At 44.2% G+C, this 18,411-nt stretch overlaps 1 protein-coding gene across 1 annotated transcript in view; it reads right to left on the bottom strand.

The window, feature by feature from the left end:
* The window catches only part of DNAH11 (dynein axonemal heavy chain 11), a 324,415-nt gene that overhangs the window by 147,166 nt on the left and 158,838 nt on the right, over positions 1-18,411 (bottom strand). Inside the window, exons 43-47 of the mRNA XM_044246194.1 lie at positions 16,611-16,761; positions 12,979-13,110; positions 8,108-8,281; positions 3,370-3,574; positions 47-212 (exon numbers count right to left, since the gene is read on the bottom strand). Of these exons, the coding sequence (XP_044102129.1) occupies positions 47-212; positions 3,370-3,574; positions 8,108-8,281; positions 12,979-13,110; positions 16,611-16,761 (828 nt within the window). The remainder of the gene's footprint in view (positions 1-46; positions 213-3,369; positions 3,575-8,107; positions 8,282-12,978; positions 13,111-16,610; positions 16,762-18,411) is intronic.

Raw genomic sequence — 18,411 nt, 5'->3', positions numbered from 1 at the left:
CAATAATTAGATTTCAGGAGAGAGTAAGATGCAGAGGACTGCTTACCAGTGTCCGTAATCGATGTGCTGCCGAATCAGAGCGTGGGGCTGCACTGTGCCATAGGGGTCCACTTCGGGCATATTCATGTCGTCAATGAAATAAACTAATTTCTTATTTCCTCCTGGACCATAGATACGACCAGCTTTTTTCTCTAGAGGTTTCTCAAGAATTCCTGGAACAAATGCATCATGTTGCCCACCCATCAGACAAAATGTCACTTTCTGTCCTTTGTCTTTCTTTTCCCTCATTTTTCATCTTCTGTCCATTTCATCCACTCCTAAGTCTTCAAGTATTAACTGCGCAGGCTGGTATCAGTGATGACCCTCTGGTCACTGACTCTATGTCATGCTTTTCTGCCAACCTCCCTCCTAGTGGCAGAGCTCACCCCGCCTCTCCTTTTCTGGATAGTCAACATCTGACATAGGACATCACACTGGCCAGCAATCTGAGGACATGTCACTGTTGGTCTGTACGCTTTGCTCCCCGAACGCACTCTAACCCACGGCCCGCTCCCTCAGTCCTTCCCTATCCCCTCTACAGGACCGTCTATGCACAAAGAGAGTCCCCAAACCTCTCTTCTTGGGCCACCCAACAGCACAAGTGTAAGGAAGGCTGTACATAGACTCTATCCTGTGCACACATTAACTTACATTTCTTTGTGTGCCGCAGTGACTTGTATGGACTTGAGAGAAAACCATGGGGGTAGAAAATCCTGAACCGAGTGTGTAAGATACAGTGTCTCATAGCTGCTGACTCTCCAACTAGACTATGAATAGCTTGAGGACAAGGACGGGTTCATGACTATATTCCTGATGATGAGCACAACAAGCCATTTGTTAAGTGAATCAAAGAACAAAGAAGTGTATCATGAATAAGTTAGCAAAGCCATCTTCCAAGCAGCGGACTTGGCATTTCCAAGGGTGTACTTCCTGGCAGCCACTGGTGTCTGGATGTTCGGCCCACACGAAACAAGCCTCCTCCTCACCTACAACCCACATCTTCCTTTTTCCCTCCTAAGCTCCTCTGTGGGATTAACAGTGTCTTAGTCAAGAACCAAGCTTTAGTATCTTCTTTCTCTCCTGCTCCCAGATCTGCCTGACCACAGCCTGTAAATGGTACCTCATGTCTCTTCCCTTTCACCATTCCTTCTACCATTTTAGTCAGAGCAGTGTTACATTCAGTTGCTGTACTTCGCAGGGGGACTGGTCTCCCCACCTCAGACATCTCCCAAAGGACAGCCTGCGTCCTTGCTCCCCATAAATGGCTCACCATTTCCTACCAAATGAAGTACAGTCCCTTCAGCTTGCATCTTGGCTCTTCCTACAGTGACAGTGACCATCCATTCCACATTGTCTGGGACTATCCTGGTTTGTTTTCTGAGAGCGAGCGAGCATGTATGTGTGCTGGGGCAGGGGTGGGTGTGCCAGTGGGAAGGGCAGAGGGGAGAGGAGAGAATGTCCAACAGGCTCCACACCCCGTGCAGAGCCCAACTAGGGGCTCAATCTCGTGACCGTAAGATCATGATCTGAGCCCAAACCAAATGTTGGACACTTAACCAAGTTACCCAGGTGCCCCAAACTATCCTGATTTTAACAGTAAAAATCTCATGTCTCAGAAATCCCCTTACTCCGTGGCAAACCTAGCAGATGGGCCTTCTATCTACAGTCTAGCTCCAATGCACCACTGCAGCCTTTCCCTGTCTTCTACTCCATCCCTGTGCTTTGGAAAGTCAATTAATTGAATGTCTTCTGTAATTTTCTCTCCTATGTTTGCTTACACTGATTTTTCCTTCCCAAATCCCATCTTTGCCTGCATATTACCCCACTGTGATGGTCTGAAACCCAAACCTTCTTTCAAATACACTGGTCTCTTTTCTGTGCTAACAGGCCACGTCTAACCCTTACACCAATGCCTTTGCCCTTTCAGCTATTATCAAGATGGACTCATCGCACAGTCAAGGACTTTGTTCAGTTATGGGATTGTAGCCCTCAGCTTCCATTTACAAGTGATACAGTGATCCCTCCTTCTGCATCTGTGAATGAAAACCATGCACAGGACACACCACCTTGGGAAAAATAGATAAATAATATCGATTTGCTGAAGAATTAAATGAAACATCACCAAGTTGGATTTTTTTCCCTGCTTCACTCATGAGGTCAAGGAAGACAAACCTCACTAGGAGATTACAAAACTAACTCTTGGCTGAGTAACTAATGGTATCAGTCAGTAAGAAAATGTATTAATACTCTCTACTGATAAAGCTAGGAAAACAGTAACAACATATATTCACGCCCATGCATGTGCACGGATGCATGCATGTGCACACACACACAGCACAATCAGGGCAACTCAACAGGTTTAATCAACTACTGGATAATAGGGCGTTTCACTGCCCCCACCACCAACACAACCCTGACACTCTCCTGGCAGTGACCGCTCTGCCAGTATCAGCTCTTTCTACACTCTCTCCACTTCCCGTGTCTACTTAGCTTACCCTTCCTAACTCAGAGTGCCCCAACGCTGTGTGGTTCTTTTGTTTACACCGATACGTTTATTCAAAGGCTAAAATTTATTCTTACAATTTTCCTAAGATTTAATTAACAGCACATGGCCTGGCATTTCATCAACATGGTTTTAAGGAAGTGCTCCTAAATCAATCCCTTACTTGAAAAGGTAACCAGGGCACTCTCCCTTGTGGACAGTCCTATGTTGCTAGGGCTCCAGAAAACTGATTAAAAATGACCAACGTGTATAGAGGCAAAGCAGTGAACACCGTTGATGCCAATTCTTGCTGTTCTTAAAAGTAATAACCCTTTATCTGATAGGATCTCACTGATATGTGGACTTTGAGAAACAAGACAGAGGATCATACGGGAAGAGGGGAAAAATATGAAACAAGATGAAACCAGAGAGGAAGACAAACCATAAGAGACTCTTAATCTTAGGAAACAAACTGAGGGTTGCAGGAGGGGAGGGAGGAGATGGTGGGTGATGGACACTGGGGAGGGTATGTGTTGTGGTGAGCACTGAGGGTTGTGTAAGACTGATGAATCATAGGCCTGTATCCCTGAAACAAGTAACACACCATGGGTTAATAAAGAAAAAAGAGTAGTAACCCACATAAAGCCATTTGTGATATAAAAAGCCAAGAATCATAATATTGAAACAAAGTATATTTTACCCCGATTAGTGGCAAGCAAAAATTCATCTGAGGCCAAAGCCAAACGTCTAAAGCCTAAAGAAAAGCAGTCTCCCCCTCCGGCTACGTGCCCCAGCCTTGACCATGTCTGATGCCTTGTTTCAAAAATATAAGCAGGAAGAAGACTCACTTTGCAGAGCTGCAGACGTTGTGTAGTAGTTGAGAGGCACACGGGACACGATGTAATCCTCGGAGAGACTTGCCAGCGTGTCGCTTACAAAGGCTGTTTTTCCCACCCCAGCATTTCCTACTAGCATGAGGGGTCGTCCTTTCTCAAGCAGCAACTCTACGAAATATCGGAGACGAGTTGTTTCTGACGTGGGAACCACAACTCTCTGGGGTAGGGTGGAGGGAACAGAATGAGAGAAGTCAGAAAGAGAGGCATTCCAAAGTTTTCTACCTTAACAGACACAGTCACTGGCGAATTGAGACCCAAAGAATTCTTAAGTCAAGTTCACACTCAGTAGGGGAGATCTTACCTGATACTCAGTTTTGAATTATCAGAGTTCAGACATCGTAGCTTGAGGAGAGCAATTGGGTAGTGCCATCAAAATGCAGCAGTCTAAGCAACAGATCTATCTTTTCCAACTTAAGTGTTAGCCAAAGCCCCCAATCACAGACCTCGTGTTAGGCATACAAGAGAATCCAATAAAGGTTTAGGAAACTGTCCACCACTCTCTAGGAGCTGAGAGAACATTCGAGAAGATAAGTCGCACATAAATCAAAGTTGGGAGCAATGCCTTGGCCGGGTAAGATTAAGTGGCCTAATGATCAGGGCAGAACTTACACTAAAGGAGTTCAGCATGGGGAGAGACCCACTGGTGGGAAACAGTGATGTTAAGTGAAATATTCCTAAATCTAAAGTACATGTGGAACACATTATGTATTGTTTTGTTAAAAATATCTTAATAGCAATCCTTATGTTTTGAAAATTGGTTACTTATTTATACACTTCATTGTTTCACAACAAATGTGAGGTGGCTTAGGGGAATATAAGAAAATGAAGAATGGAAATAAACACCAGGTTCAGGGAATACAGACTAATACATAATGCCAGGTAGAGAGGTAGCAGGCATAGACGTGCAAGAAATAGAATCCTGCATGGTGATTAAAACAGAGTTGACATTTCTTGCATTTTTGGAGGCCAAATTAAAAAGGAGGTAAAAAAACACTTGCAAGATTCAGACTGTTCTTAAAAAACAATGAACACCTAAATTCTACAATATATTCTCCCCTGTTTGGTTAGCATATACTGAATACAATTGAATATTTTATAGATCATTCAGGATCACTTTCATGATTATAAATATTTACACTAGAATTCTGTTTTATTTTACTTTTATTTTAAGATTTTTATTTATTTATTTGACAGACAGAGATCACAAGTAGGCAGAGAGGCAGGCAGAGAGAGGGGGTGGAGGAAGCAGGCTCCCCACGGAGCAGAGAGCCTGATGCGGGGCTAGATCCCAGGACCCTGAGATCATGACCTGAGCTGAAGGCAAAGGCTTTAACCCACTGAGCCACCCAGGCACCCCTAGAATTCTGTTTTAATTTGGTGGTAATCTTGGGGCCTACTAAAAGGCACAGACTGTTCTATGCTACACCAATCAGAACCAGATGACTGCTTTTCATCAGAGTTACACTTTACAATACATTTTTTTTTCTCCTTTTTGGCTCTTCCTTGTCTTCAGGTGCCTCTTAATTTGGCTATTAGCTCTGCTCTCTATACATTAATACCAATAATTCACACTTCCTGACAGCTGAGTATGTGACAGGTATGATGTTAAGCATTTCATACACTAGGTCATCTGATACTCATAACTCATCTACGACTGGGGTTGTGTCGTGATTTTCATTTCAGAGATGATGAAACTGAAGCTCAGAGAACACCAATAACTTGACAAAGGTCACAGCGAAGTAGTAAGTGGTGGTATCTGGATTAAAGCCCAAGCCTGTCCAGAGCCAGCAAGAAGGCATGTCAGGACATGGATTGGCCACACGTTACTCCATCCTTTGGCACTCCTATTTTTCATATGTAAAAGGGTTATCCATAGACTATGCCTTAGAAAGTTGTTTTAAGGGGCACCTGGGTGGCTCAGTGGATTAAGCTGCTGCCTTCGGCTCAGGTCATGATCTCAGTGTCCTGGGATCGAGCCCTGAGTCGGGCTCTCTGCTCAGCGGGGAGCCTGCTTCCCCTTCTCTCTCTGCCTGACTCTCTGCCTACTTGTGATCTCTCTCTCTGTCAAATAAATAAATAAAATCTTTTTAAAAAAAAAAAAGAAAGAAAAGAAAGTTGTTTTAAGGATTAATCTATGTAGAGCAATTAGAAAAAGGTCTGAGATAGACTTCTATAATATTAGCATTGACTATTACTACTGACTCAGTATGGTTCCCTTCCAGTATGTTAAGAAGCGGTTAGTGGACTAACCACACTTGGTACTACTGTGTGTAGAGTAAGACTATAAAGTCCCAATAGGTTCCCCGTGGAATAAAAGGCATCGTTGATCAGATGCATCAACCTCGCCATACCAGTTCTTGGTCTTTGGTTAACAAACTCTCAGCTTTCAACTGAGAGTAACTGGTAATACTGCCAGGTAGGTGAAGTGCAGGTCGACTGAGCAAAAGCAGATTTCACAATTCTTCAGGCAGTTGGAACAGACATGGTTGGCTGCCTCCTAGCACCCATTTCTCCATCTCCCCTTCCTGTCAGAGCTCCCACTTTGTTCAAGTCTCCATGCTTCCTCCATACACACGTGCGCCAAGGGAAGCTCACCCTGGCTCCCATGGTACTGTGAAGAGTCATCAAGGCCAATCAGGGTAGCCCAGTAGTCTGGCCTGAGACAGGTTAAGGGTGGCGTGTGAGCCCTGGAGTATTAGATGCTCAAGGGGCGGCGGTCTGCTCTGGTGCTTCTGAGAAGTTTCCTCACTCTTCATGAAAACTATATGACAATGTGGCTTTTCCCTCTGAAGGAAACTCCTGGGGCAACTGGAGCCCACTTCAGACCAGGAAGGATACTAGTCTTAAAAATGATGCTGGTGGGCGCCTAAGTGGCTCAGTGGTTAAGCCGCTGCCTTCGGCTCAGGTCATGATCTCAGGGTCCTGGGATCGAGTCCCGTATCGGGCTCTCTGCTCAGCAGGGAGCCTGCTTCCCTCTCTCTCTCTGCCTGCCTCTCCATCTACTTGTGATTTCTCTCTGTCAAATAAATAAATAAAATCTTTAAAAAAAAAATGATGCTGGTGTTTTGAAGTGGTGGGGGGGGTGGGAGGTTGGGGTACCAGGTGGTGGGTATTATAGAGGGCACAGCTTGCATGGAGCACTGGGTGTGGTGAAAAAATAATGAATACTGTTTTTCTGAAAATAAATAAAATGAAAAAAAAAATGATGCTGGTGTTAAGAGCAGAGAGAGCTGGAAAGATCTAAATTCTTGGTGATATCACCAAGTCACAGAATTAATCAGTCTTGGGGCCATCCTACATCTGATTTCTTGTTCATGAAGTCTCCTTGGGGTTAGGTTTAATGGGTTGAACTGTGTCTTCCCAAAATCCGCATGATAAAGCCCAAAACCCTAGTGCCCCAGAAAGTGACTGTATTTGAAAACAGGCTCTTTAAAGAGATGATTAGGTTAAAATGAGGCTATTAGGGTGGGCTCTACCCTTATCTGACTGTTGTCCTTCTGAGAGGAGGAAATTTGGGCAGACTTGAAGACAGTGCTCAGGGAGGCACACACAAAGGCCATGTGAGGACACAGCAAGAAGGCGGCCATCCTCAAGCCAGGGAGAGAGCTCTCAGGAGTAACCAAGCCTTCCAACACCTCAATCCTGGATTTCTTGCCTCCAGAAAGAACTGTGAGGAAATGAATTTCTCGTGTTTAAGCCATCCAGTGTGTGGTATCGTGTTAGGGCAGCCCCAGCACACTAAGACAAGTAGAGTAGGCCCCCAAAGCGAAGACTGGTGTCCTCATACAAAGGGGAATTTGCACACCCAGAGACACACTTGGGGCAAATGCCATGATAGGACTGGAGCTGTGCTGCCACAAGCCAAGGCACCCCAAGATCACGAGCAAACTCCAGACAGAGGCCTGGTATGCAGTCTCCTGGAGACCCTCAGGAGGAACCATTCCTGTGAACACTTGGTCTTTCACCGTCTAGCCTCCAGCTCCAGGAAGTGAATACACTGGGTCTTGTTTCACACTAGCTGCTTAGTTAATACCATAGAAACCCTGTATATTCTATTCACACAGTGCTACCGGAAGCACTAAGCTTCCATGTGAATCCACATGTTGAGATTTTTAAGAAGTCTAATGAAAAGGAAATGAGATTGGGGCAGAAGAAGATGACCGAAGAATCAGTCAACATCAGAGAAATGTAAAACAACGATTTATGAAGAGAAATAATTTAAAAAAAAAAAAAGATTCACTTAGATTTGCCACCTGCCATGAGGATTTCAAACCTTTGAGTTGAGGAGCTTAAACACTATTTTATGGCTTGGGGGGGCAGTTAAAGAAGTTCCACATGAAAAGTGCTAATAAATTCACAATATGGTCAGATAAAAGAATCATTGCAGCTAACAGAAATAGGTCTTTTATTTTTAATAAGACACAAAATTGATTTTGTGTCTTATTAAAACAGTTATAATAGACTTGGGTAGAAATTTTTTTTAAAAGTTTGCATAAACTTAAGGGCCATCTCAGTAGTTGTTCCTAGAACTAAGATTCTTTTCTCCCAGGCAATATGCTATATGCTCTACCCTATCAACAAAAATTTCTCAAAAGGCAGGACTGATGAGCAGAAGGACTGCTCAAACATGAACAAAAAGGCTCAAAGCAGCACAGTGTGCCTTGAACATTTCTAGGTTCCATCCACCTACCTTCAGAGGGACCTCTGGATCCATAGTAAATGTGGGGACCTTCTCAGCCCAAGGCAAGAACTTCTTAGTTTTGTGGTCCAGATAATAATCGAAGATCGTCCCCTGGGAGGGAAACTTCACTGCTTTCATCTCTTTATGCCACCACCGACTGAATTCAGCTTGAGAGTCAGAAAGCTAAGAACAACAAGAGAAATCCTTAGGCAGACCTAGAGGTAATTCTGAACACATACGAAGCCCCTCCAAATCCCGCTGAACACAGTTATTTGCAGTTATAACAGTTATAATTACAAATGGGCTAGAGTAATTGACCCAAGAAAAATAAATAACTAGAAGTAACTTATAATGAGTGATAATATCGGAGAGGCAGAAAGCTATAATTGCCATACATCCAAAAGGTACAAATTTTCTGGAACAATTATTAACTTAGAAAGCAAAGTAAGGTTAGGTGAACCTTCGACTACCCCTGGGTTATTTAATTTAACAGTGAGCTCTCAGGCAAATTACCATCTAGCTCCAGTGAGATAGTGTTTCTCAAACACTGGTGTTGATTTCTACCAATATTCACATCAATTCTCGATAAAGTAGGAAAGATAAGAACAAAGGAACACTTTTTTAAAAAACTGGTAACATTATTTGATTTAAATACTACCCTCTATTTGAGCTTACAGGCTTCTTGGAACTTTTGCTGTTGAAAGAGCTTTTCTTTTATAAAATTATGGTATTCCTTATGGTCATTATTTATAAATGCCCTTATTTTGAAAAGCAAACATTGGGTAACCCTATTTCATCCCTTTAAGTCACAAAACCACCTGGCAGAGGGACTTCTTTACCGGCAGGATCCATGACCACCCTGAGCTTGGGGGATCTCTAAGAACAGTGTGTGGGAGTGGCCATGGCACTCAGCAGTCTCAGACTTTTCAAGACCTTAACTCCCGTTTTCCTCCGGTCACATTCTTAAAATTCCTTTTTCTTTGGTATCCTACGTCCTTGGACTATGGCTGACTTCTTGCACTGGGCTGATTGCACACAGGAGCAGAGACAGGAGGGCTGGAGAGCAGGGGTGTGTGCTGAGGGCAGAGAAGGCTGAGGAGTCTCCACAGGCAGAGCTTGCCTCCATCTGCCAAACACGCTGAGCTCACGCTCCTGCTCACCACCACTCACGTGTTCATGAGTCCAGGCTCGTGTGAGTTGTTTTCAAGCTGGTGGCATGGCTACTTTATCTCCCTACAAAAGTTCGTCTTAAATCAAATCAGTTCCAAAGGCAAAACACCCGGCACGATTCCCTGTAGGCAGAAGATCTAGGACGGGGACTTGACATCAAAATGTCTAACCACTACATCAGCAAGATCATTTTGGTAAGACATCTTTCACTCTTCAGTGCACTCAACTACAGTGCACTTGTTCTAGACTGGGGAGGAAAGCCAACACAGTGTCTGCCGTCACAGAACTTACGGGGAGATAGAAGCAGAGACCAGAGGAAGCAGAGGCTAAGCCGACAAATGCAGAAAAAAGCAGGTGCTGTGAAAGCAGAGTTTGCTCTAATGGAGAGTAACAGGGGTGAATCTATTGTTATTTCAGTTCCAGTTCGTTAATGTACAGGGCAATACTGATTTCAGGAGCAGAATTCAGTGATTCATCACTTATGTAGGATGCACAGCAGTCATCAGAACGAGTGCCCTCCCAAAACCCACCATCCATCCAGCCCATCCTCCACCCGCCTCCCTCCATGAACCCTCAGGGTGTTCTAAGAGCCTCCATGGGGGCACCCGGGTGGCTCAGTGGGTTAAGCCATTTCTCCGCCTCCTCACCAAAAAGGGGTGAACCTATTTTATTTGGACGTTCAGGTGGGCTTTCTTTGAGAACTGGTATAGATTAGGGAGAAGACAATTCCAAGAAGAAGGAAGAGGTCACCATGGATAAAGATCCTGTGGTGTGAAAGACCTTGGGTTCCAGAAATGGGCACTGAAGCTGGCGGAAGCATGTGGGATGTCGGGGGTGGCAGGGAGAAGAGGTGGCTGAAGAAGCAGGAAAAGACTGGCAGGACCAAAGATCCAGGGGCCTTGTAAATAGTATTAAATTTTTCACTTTATCCTAAAAGCAAATGGAATCCATTAAAGTGTTTTAAACTCTCAAGTGTATCCTATAATTCAATTTACATTTTAAAAAATTGCTCTGGCTGCTGAGAGGATAATGGATTATGGGGGAGGTACAGAAGCAGACCAGTGAGGCTGTTACCTTAGAAGCCAAGTGAGAAGTGATAATAGCAGTTGATGGGAGCTCGGGGAGAGCTGATCAAGACTTATTTTGGAAGCTGCCTGCAATGGCCAGGCTTAAGAACACAGGAGCCGAGCCAGCATGCTGCAGTTGGAGAGTGGCTCAGACATCACCTGGGCGTCCTCAAGCAGGCTATCTAAGTTTTGGCTCTCTTGTCAAAGGGGAGGAGGATAGCTGTACTTATACACAGAGGTTTTATTTTTTTGAAAATTCAGGAAAGGAGCAGACTCAGAGGCGTAAGCACATTCTCGGACATCCAGCAGGCACTCAGATTTGTTCAACTAATAAAAGGTGATTTTAAGAGTATTTCTTTCAGCTTTCCTTCATGTTTACAACTTAATAGCCTCTGCTTTGAATGTTTCATAGTTAGAGCCCTTCTGAAGATGTGAAGGTGGTGGTGATGAGGAGGAGGAGGAGGAGGAGGAAGGAGAAGAACCTCATTCAGGGAGAAGAGTGTCTGAAGGAGTGAGGGGGCCACTGCGGTGGCCCAGGGCCCGGCCTGACGGACTGTTGGGAAGGCAGCCATGTTTGAAAACTGGAAAGACAAGAAGGCAATCAGCTGGGAGGGAAGTCGTCAGGAATAGAGAGATTCCCACTGTCCACATTCTACTCACACAATTTTACCTGGTTTATATCCTAGTGAAGAAAAAACCTTGGGGAGAACCCTAGAAAAAACATAAAAAAACATGGGGGTGGGATAAGTTGGGGAGGGGGGAGATTCTGCCCACACCCTCCATGAAGGAGAAGCTCACACATGCTGTCAATTGCACCTGAGAAAAACCACACGAAGTCACCCAATGCCAACTCTTGACTCTTACTCAAAGCAACACAGGCAGCTTTGCTTTAGAAAGCCCTTGGATGTTACAGAAGGAAATGTGGGATCAACATCAGGTCGAGCAGGCCAAGTGAATTCCATGCCTGTTTATAGACATGATTTACAGTGACCTAGTGACAAGAAGCAGAACTGGCCCACAGGTTTAAGCAACCTTGTATCTGAGGGCCTACAACAAGCCAACCAGTGGGAAAATGGGGCCCTTTTGGCTGTGATGCCTTCCAATTTAAGTGGAAATATCTGGCAAAGTCAGGAAGACGGGTGCCATCTATTTTTAAGGCAAAGATTCAGGGCTACATGTGGGATCAGTTACGACCATGAGAGATCCTGAGGTACCCTCGAACGGGTGGCCTTGGAGATGTACACAGGCGTGAATCCTGGTGCAGTCATTTCCTATCAGCATAACCTTGGTCAAGTCCCTTTGTCCCTCTGAGCTTTATGCACACCACGAAGATAGCTTACACAGCTACTGGAAATGTTACGTGGCAAAATCTACATACAGAGGAGGAGCCTGTGGAGATGAGATGTGCCATCTTCTAGCACTGAAACACTCCCACTCTGCACCTGAGTAAGTCTCATGTGTGAATATGCACGCACTTGAGCAAGCTCAAGTGTTTGTCCAAAAGAAATGAGCAGCCATGACGAGCTCCTCTAGGAGTGCTGGGCAGGCATGGGAGCCTCATGCTCGGCTGAAGGCAAGACCCATGGAAAGGATCTCGCCTGAGTTGAGTCTGGTTCCCCAATAACTACCCCAGGGATCACGTAAGAGACTGATTAGAGGCAAGAGACCAGACACAGGGAAACTGATCTCAAGGTTCTTACAGGCTGTGTACTGAATGTGTCCACCCCCACCGCCACATTCCTATTTTGAAGCTCTATCCCCCAATGTGATGATATTTGGAGATGGGGCCTTGGGAGGTAATTCGATTTAGATGAGGTCATGAGGCTTGGGCCTTTGTGATGGGATTAGTGTCTTTATAAAAAAGACATCGGAAAGCTTTTTATTGTTTTCTGTCATGTGAGGACACAGCAAAAAAGCAGCTCTCTGTAAGCCAGGAAGAGAGCCCTTGCCAGAACTTGACCATGCTGGCACCCTGACCTTGGACTTGAGCCTCCAGAAACAAAAGTGAATTTCCGTCAGTTAAGCCATCCAAGGTACGGCATTTCATTACGGCAGCCCAAGCAAAGACACTGTGACAGCCCAGGACAACCTAAAGATGATACATTCCTGAATGAAGGCTGTAGGGACGGGGAGGTGGGGACAGACCTGACAGCTGTTGTGTGACTGAAAGGATCTGCTGACCACTGGATACAGAAGTAAAGAAGAATGGGATCTCCTGGGTTTTTAACTCGAGCAACTGGAAGGAATGTGAGTATTCCCGAGGATAAGAAAGGGTGAAGATGAAGAGCCAGTTTGGGGGTGGGGCAAAGACAGAGCTCTGTCTCTGGCTCAGGGAGCGGGACTGGCCTCTGGAAGAGCACACTGTTGGCGCTGCTCCCCAGGCAGGTGGGATCACCGACCCCTGAGCTCCCAAGAAGATGTGGGGCAGCGTCAGCCCAAGTTAGAGCTACCAGCCTGGACGAGCTTGCCAGTATGTTTACATACTGGCTTATAAGAGAACAGGGCCGACAGCAGAGATTTATGATGATATTAAAAAAAAAAACCAAAAAACAAAAAACCAAATCAACAGGGATCACATTACAACCTGCCCCCCAAGTAAAACTGGTTCTATAAATTATTTCTGTGTACCATCTCAAAACATACCTGATCTTGCAACAGAGTGCCTCCAAACGCCCAGATACAAGCAAAGACAAAGTAGACTTCATAAACCTCTTTTGGGCTGTCCAAAGGTACATTGTCAGGAGTCAACAAGCATTCCAGAAGGGTACAAATTGTCTAAAGAAAAAGAAATAGCTATTCACTCAGGGCAATAGCTCCTTAATAGCAGAGTCAGGTCACAGGACATACTAATCAATCCACTTGCTCCTTAAGAGATTATAGAATTTTCCCCAATCTGTGAAGTTGAGACAGACAAAAATCACTGCATTGGTTTTCTAAGTCAACAGTGGAAAATCTCTGCCACTTCTTTTTTTTTTTTTTTTTAAGATTTTATTTATTTGACAGAGATCACAAGTAGGCAGAGAGGCAGGCAGAGAGAGAGGAAGGGAAGCAGGCTCCCTGCTGAGCGGAGAGCCCGATGCAGGGCTCGATTCCAGGACCCTGGGATCATGACCTGAGCCGAAGGCAGCGGCTTTAACCCACTGAGCCACCCAGGCACTGCCATCTCTGCCACTTTTAATGAAACCGAACTTCTAAGTAATCAACTATTTTTAAAAAAGGACTATTATATCCAATTTGTAATCACTATAATAAACATGGGTACATACAGGCACAAACTAAAGATAATGGGGCATATATCTAAGCTCTTTTTTATTAACAGGGAGTCACAGCACTACAGAGTTGTCTAGAGCCCACATTTTCACTCGGCAACAAACTCCAGATACACTGCCTTCCCAGTAAGTGTTGCTCTAAAGTACCAGTGGGAATGGACGCATAGGACTCCACTTGACAGAGAGGCATTTATTTGTTTTCCTCCTGCTGGACATTTAGATAACCCACTTTCCCTTAGTGCTTTGGCAACAGGTTTTTCCCACCTGTTGTATAAACTTAGAAAGACAGACTGGCAGCCTTCGCCTGTGACTTTTTTTTTTTTTTTTTTGGAACACCGAACTAAATTTAACCTTGGAAGAAACACTATTCAGGAACTTGTCCTTTACTCCCTCCATGTGAGATGGCAACGTGCTGTTGTTCAGAAACACAGCCTGAGTTGAGGATAATCAGGTCGGTGAGGAGGGGAACGTGGCTGCTTGCAAAGGCCTTTCCCAAAGGGAACAATAACCCATCGTGAACATGTTTTCGAGCTACTTCTCTGAAGCACAGGTATAGGGGTCACACAGCAGTGGTGTCCTAGACTCTCAGAACTCCTGGAACCTTTCTCCTGGCTTCTAGCGGCAGCCTGAGATCTGATCACTATCACACAGACAGCAATGCAAGCCACTACAGAACATGTCAGAACTACACATTGTGTCTTTCTTTCCCAGCACCAGAAACTGGGGAAAAGCCACGGTAACACAGGAGAGAGCTCCTGGAAGTAATTAACAAAGGTTTTCAATTTGAAAAGTTGATCGCCTGTTGTATTTTTCAACCTTCTGTCTTGATTTCTATTATGTTACATAGTTCCATATCTGCCAATTTAAAATAATCCCCCCAAAGATATAAAAATCACCCATTTCGTATCGAGAAAAATAATGTAAGACTGTGAGGCTTTGCTACTTCTGAGTAGAAGCCTTAGTGCTGTAAGGGACTGTTAAAACCAAAACCAAAACAGGGACTGGAAGATTTCAGGGTGTCCTCATCTGCTGATCTGGGGACTTGACTAACTTGTCATTTCTCTGTTTTCTCCCCAGTGCAGTACTTGGAAAACACTTGGAGCTCTGTGTCAGCAATTAGTAACGTCAGACTCTGGTGTATATTATGAAGGAATTAATATGATTAACCAAACTTAAAGCAAATATATGTCAGGCAGCTGGGTGGCTCAGTGGGTTAAGCCGCTGCCTTTGGCTCAGGTCATGATCTCAGGGTCCTGGGATGGAGTCCCACATCGGACTCTCTGCTCCGCAGGGAGCCTACTTCCTCCTCTCTCTCTGCCTGCCTATCTGACTACTTGTGATCTCTGTCTGTCAAATAAATAAATATTTTTTTAAAAAAGCAAAGACATGTCATTTATTGGAAAACAGAGCACATTAATTTCTTAAAGTAGGTATTTGAAGGTATTCCCCTTTGTACTCGTGTTCATCTCAAATTTTGTCCTTGCAAGTAATCCCAGAAGAGAGACTACTCTATAAACAACTGCTAGAAAGGAGCTGAGGACAAAATGCCATTTCTGAATACTACAAAAGGAGGAAGTGAGAGGGAAAGTCATATTAATTCCTACTGACCTATTTTCACACTAGTCTTGAATGAAAAAATTCACACTACAGAGAATCACACAAATACATAAGTCAACTCGAGAAAGAACACAGTCATGCTTTTGCAAGTACTACACCAGAGGAAGTCTAATTAGGCTAACCACATAATTAATTCATTATGAATAAATTCAGACCTGCTTTCAGAAATAAATTATACCTCAGATAATTACTGTTGAAGACTATCGTTTACTTAATTGGTGTGTGAATTATCTAAAAACCTGAACTTTCTCTTCTTATTATGCTTGTGACTCTTTCTAATTTAGCTTCAAACAAATCTGGTAACAGGAACTTAAAGGTATCAAAGTACTCTCACACCAATTTTGTCCCTAGAGAATAAAAAAAAAAGGATTTCTAATCGCAAATCTTTTGTGAAGTTTTCTACTTGTAAAGGCTGGGGACTGTTTTTCTTCATGCTGAGATTAAGATCACAACCTTCATTTCTGTATGTTGTGAATTATTTTCATTTGCTTCCATGACAACCTATCATACACATACCCTTCAGTCTTACCAGGGGTCTCGGACCAAGGGTCAGAATAGACCTGTTCCTGGAGTATTAGGAACTCCCCAGGGAGACTGACCTGACTTCAGGGAAGGGGGTGCACAGAAAAGAAGAAGAGCATGGGAGGGCCGGGGATGGTCAGCTCAGAAGCTTTCTCCTACCGCCCAGCTTAGATGCTGGATTTACTGTAGTCAAAAACATACTGAGCCCCTTCTCTGGGCCAGTTACTTAGGAGACAGAAAAATAAATATGCCCATTACTACCTTGTTGTTCTTATTCTATTCCAGTATACTTGGAGGAACACAATGATTAAGTAAACACATACTTGGCCCCTGCTCTGTGCGAGGGAACTATGTACATTTCTGGGGACATAAAAATAAATACAAGATGCCTTCTAGCCTCTAGATCACAGTCTCATGAAAACAACCAGTCTATAAGCCCGAGTGATAACAGAAGTTGGTAGATGTGTCACAGAGGTTTGCAGAAAGCCCCGGGGAACGAGGAGCAGGGGAAAGAGAAGTGGAGCAACCTGACGACCCCCGCCATCTTTGCCTCATTTTTTATTTTTCATTTCTCGTATTTTTCATTTTTCAGCAGAGCAGCTATTACAATGACTGCTGTTATCTTTTCTTGTTCATTTTTTTCAAGTAGGCTCCACACCCAGCATGGAGCCCAACACAGGTCCTGAACTCATGACCCTGAGACCGAGACCAGAGCTGAGATCAAGAGTTGGACGCCCAACCGACGGAGTCCCCCAGGCACCCCTCTTTGAGTCTCCTTCCTCAAGCAAACAAAAGCTCCTGCTGCCTCTGTCAGGCCACACCACTGCATCAGGACCAGAGCGTATGATGGTGAAACCAGAGCCAGACCTGCACCAGGCTGTTCTCCGGAATTGAAGTGATGGTTTTCAAGCTTGTTCTCAGCTTATCCAAGCAGGCAGGAACGTATTTATCGAAAAGAATAGTTAAATTGGCCTTTTCTGATTGATGCTGCCTTCTATCTATCCAACTAGCCACATACCTGAAAAAGAACACAGAAAAGCTTTTATGGAACATGAGGCTTGAAAAGCTGAATTTCACCAACTCTGAACTTCCCCTGCCACCCCACACAGCTTGATGCCACCCTTCGGGGACATGTGTAGTGAGTTCATTCTATTCCTCAAACTGCAAATATTTTTAAGTGACCCCTTAAAAACTTATTCTAATGGCCATTTTTACCCTAATGAAAAAACTGTAGAAGAAACTCCGACTAGCACTTAGAAGGCAAACATAATGGAGTCTAAGTAGGCCATTACTGAGCCTGTATAAGGAGGTGTAGCATGTCATTTCCTAAGGGACGGAAACTAGTTTCATAGGGTAGGCTTTATTTATGAAAACAGCTTGGGATTTTTCTTGATTAATCTTGGCATCAATTACTTAGTAATGACAAATCAGTTACATATAAAAAGGTGAAAATTCCACAGGGGCTATTTCCGAATCTCTCCTTTTCTACTGGCTTGGAGGGAACGCCAACTGGAGAAGCAGATAATGCATCTCCGATAAGTCGCTCTGAAATGGTATCTCATGCTTGGGTACATGTGTATTAATCTGGAGCTTTCAAAAGGTTATCAGTTTTGATATATTAATAACCCTAACATATTAATAAAGTCATACTTATCAATGAAATGAAACATAGCCTAGCTGCTCCCACAGTCGTCTCTGGGGAGACACTGTGTGATGCTAAGTGAAAAATAATTGCTCAAAAAGTTCTCATCAAACGGGACGCAGTGATAAATACATCCAGGCACGAGCGGCACCGCTATACAGCTACCGCTGTACCTTGCTATAAGCAAATCAGATTTCACATTTCCACTATTGGAAGAAATTAAGGCAAGATAATTATCCCATAAAAGGCTCCCTTTGATTTTTACAAAGCGCCACAATAGAGCTCTATTAACTATTCAATCACATTTACACTACACTGAGATTTATAGGATATCAACTGTCAAAACTTCTCCAGGTCCAAGAGAAATGGTTTTCGGTGAAGTCCAGGTATAGGACGGGAACTTGAGAGAGCATCTCCGGGCGGTGGGGACAGCGGGCACTAAGGAATGATGGTAAACAAGTGTGAGTTACTGGAATTGAAGGCACAAGGGCCTCAGCTACCTCTGAGCTGCTTGTTCAACCACAAGGCAGCTGCCAGAAGAAGAATCTTAGTGTCTGGAGCTCACTGGGGCAGTGGGGGTGGTGAGGGGTAGTGAGGGGAGAGACTGAGATCTCAAGGCTGACCGCCCGGATCTGTAGCCCAGCTACACCATTTTTTAAAAAATTTTTTATAAACATATAATGTATTATTAGCCCCAGGGATACAGGTCTGTGAATCACCAGGTTTACAGACTTCACAGCACTCACCATAGCACATACCCTCCCCAATGTCCATAACCCCACCACCCTCTCCTGACCCCCCTCCCCCCAGCCACCCTCAGTTTGTTTTGTGACATTAAGAGTCTCTAATGGTTTGTCTCCCTCCTGATCCCATCTTGTTTCATTTATTCTTTTCCTACCCCTTAAACCCCCCACGTTGCCTCTCCACTTCATCTTTTTTTTTTAAGATTTTATTTGTTTATTTGACAGAGAGAGAGAGAGAGAGAGAGATCACAAGTAGGCAGAGAGGCAGGCAGAGAGAGAGAGA

The sequence above is a fragment of the Neovison vison genome, chromosome 4 (assembly GCF_020171115.1).
Source record: "Neovison vison isolate M4711 chromosome 4, ASM_NN_V1, whole genome shotgun sequence".
NCBI lineage: Eukaryota > Metazoa > Chordata > Mammalia > Carnivora > Mustelidae > Neogale > Neogale vison.
This window is presented reverse-complemented; position numbering and strand designations above follow the sequence as displayed.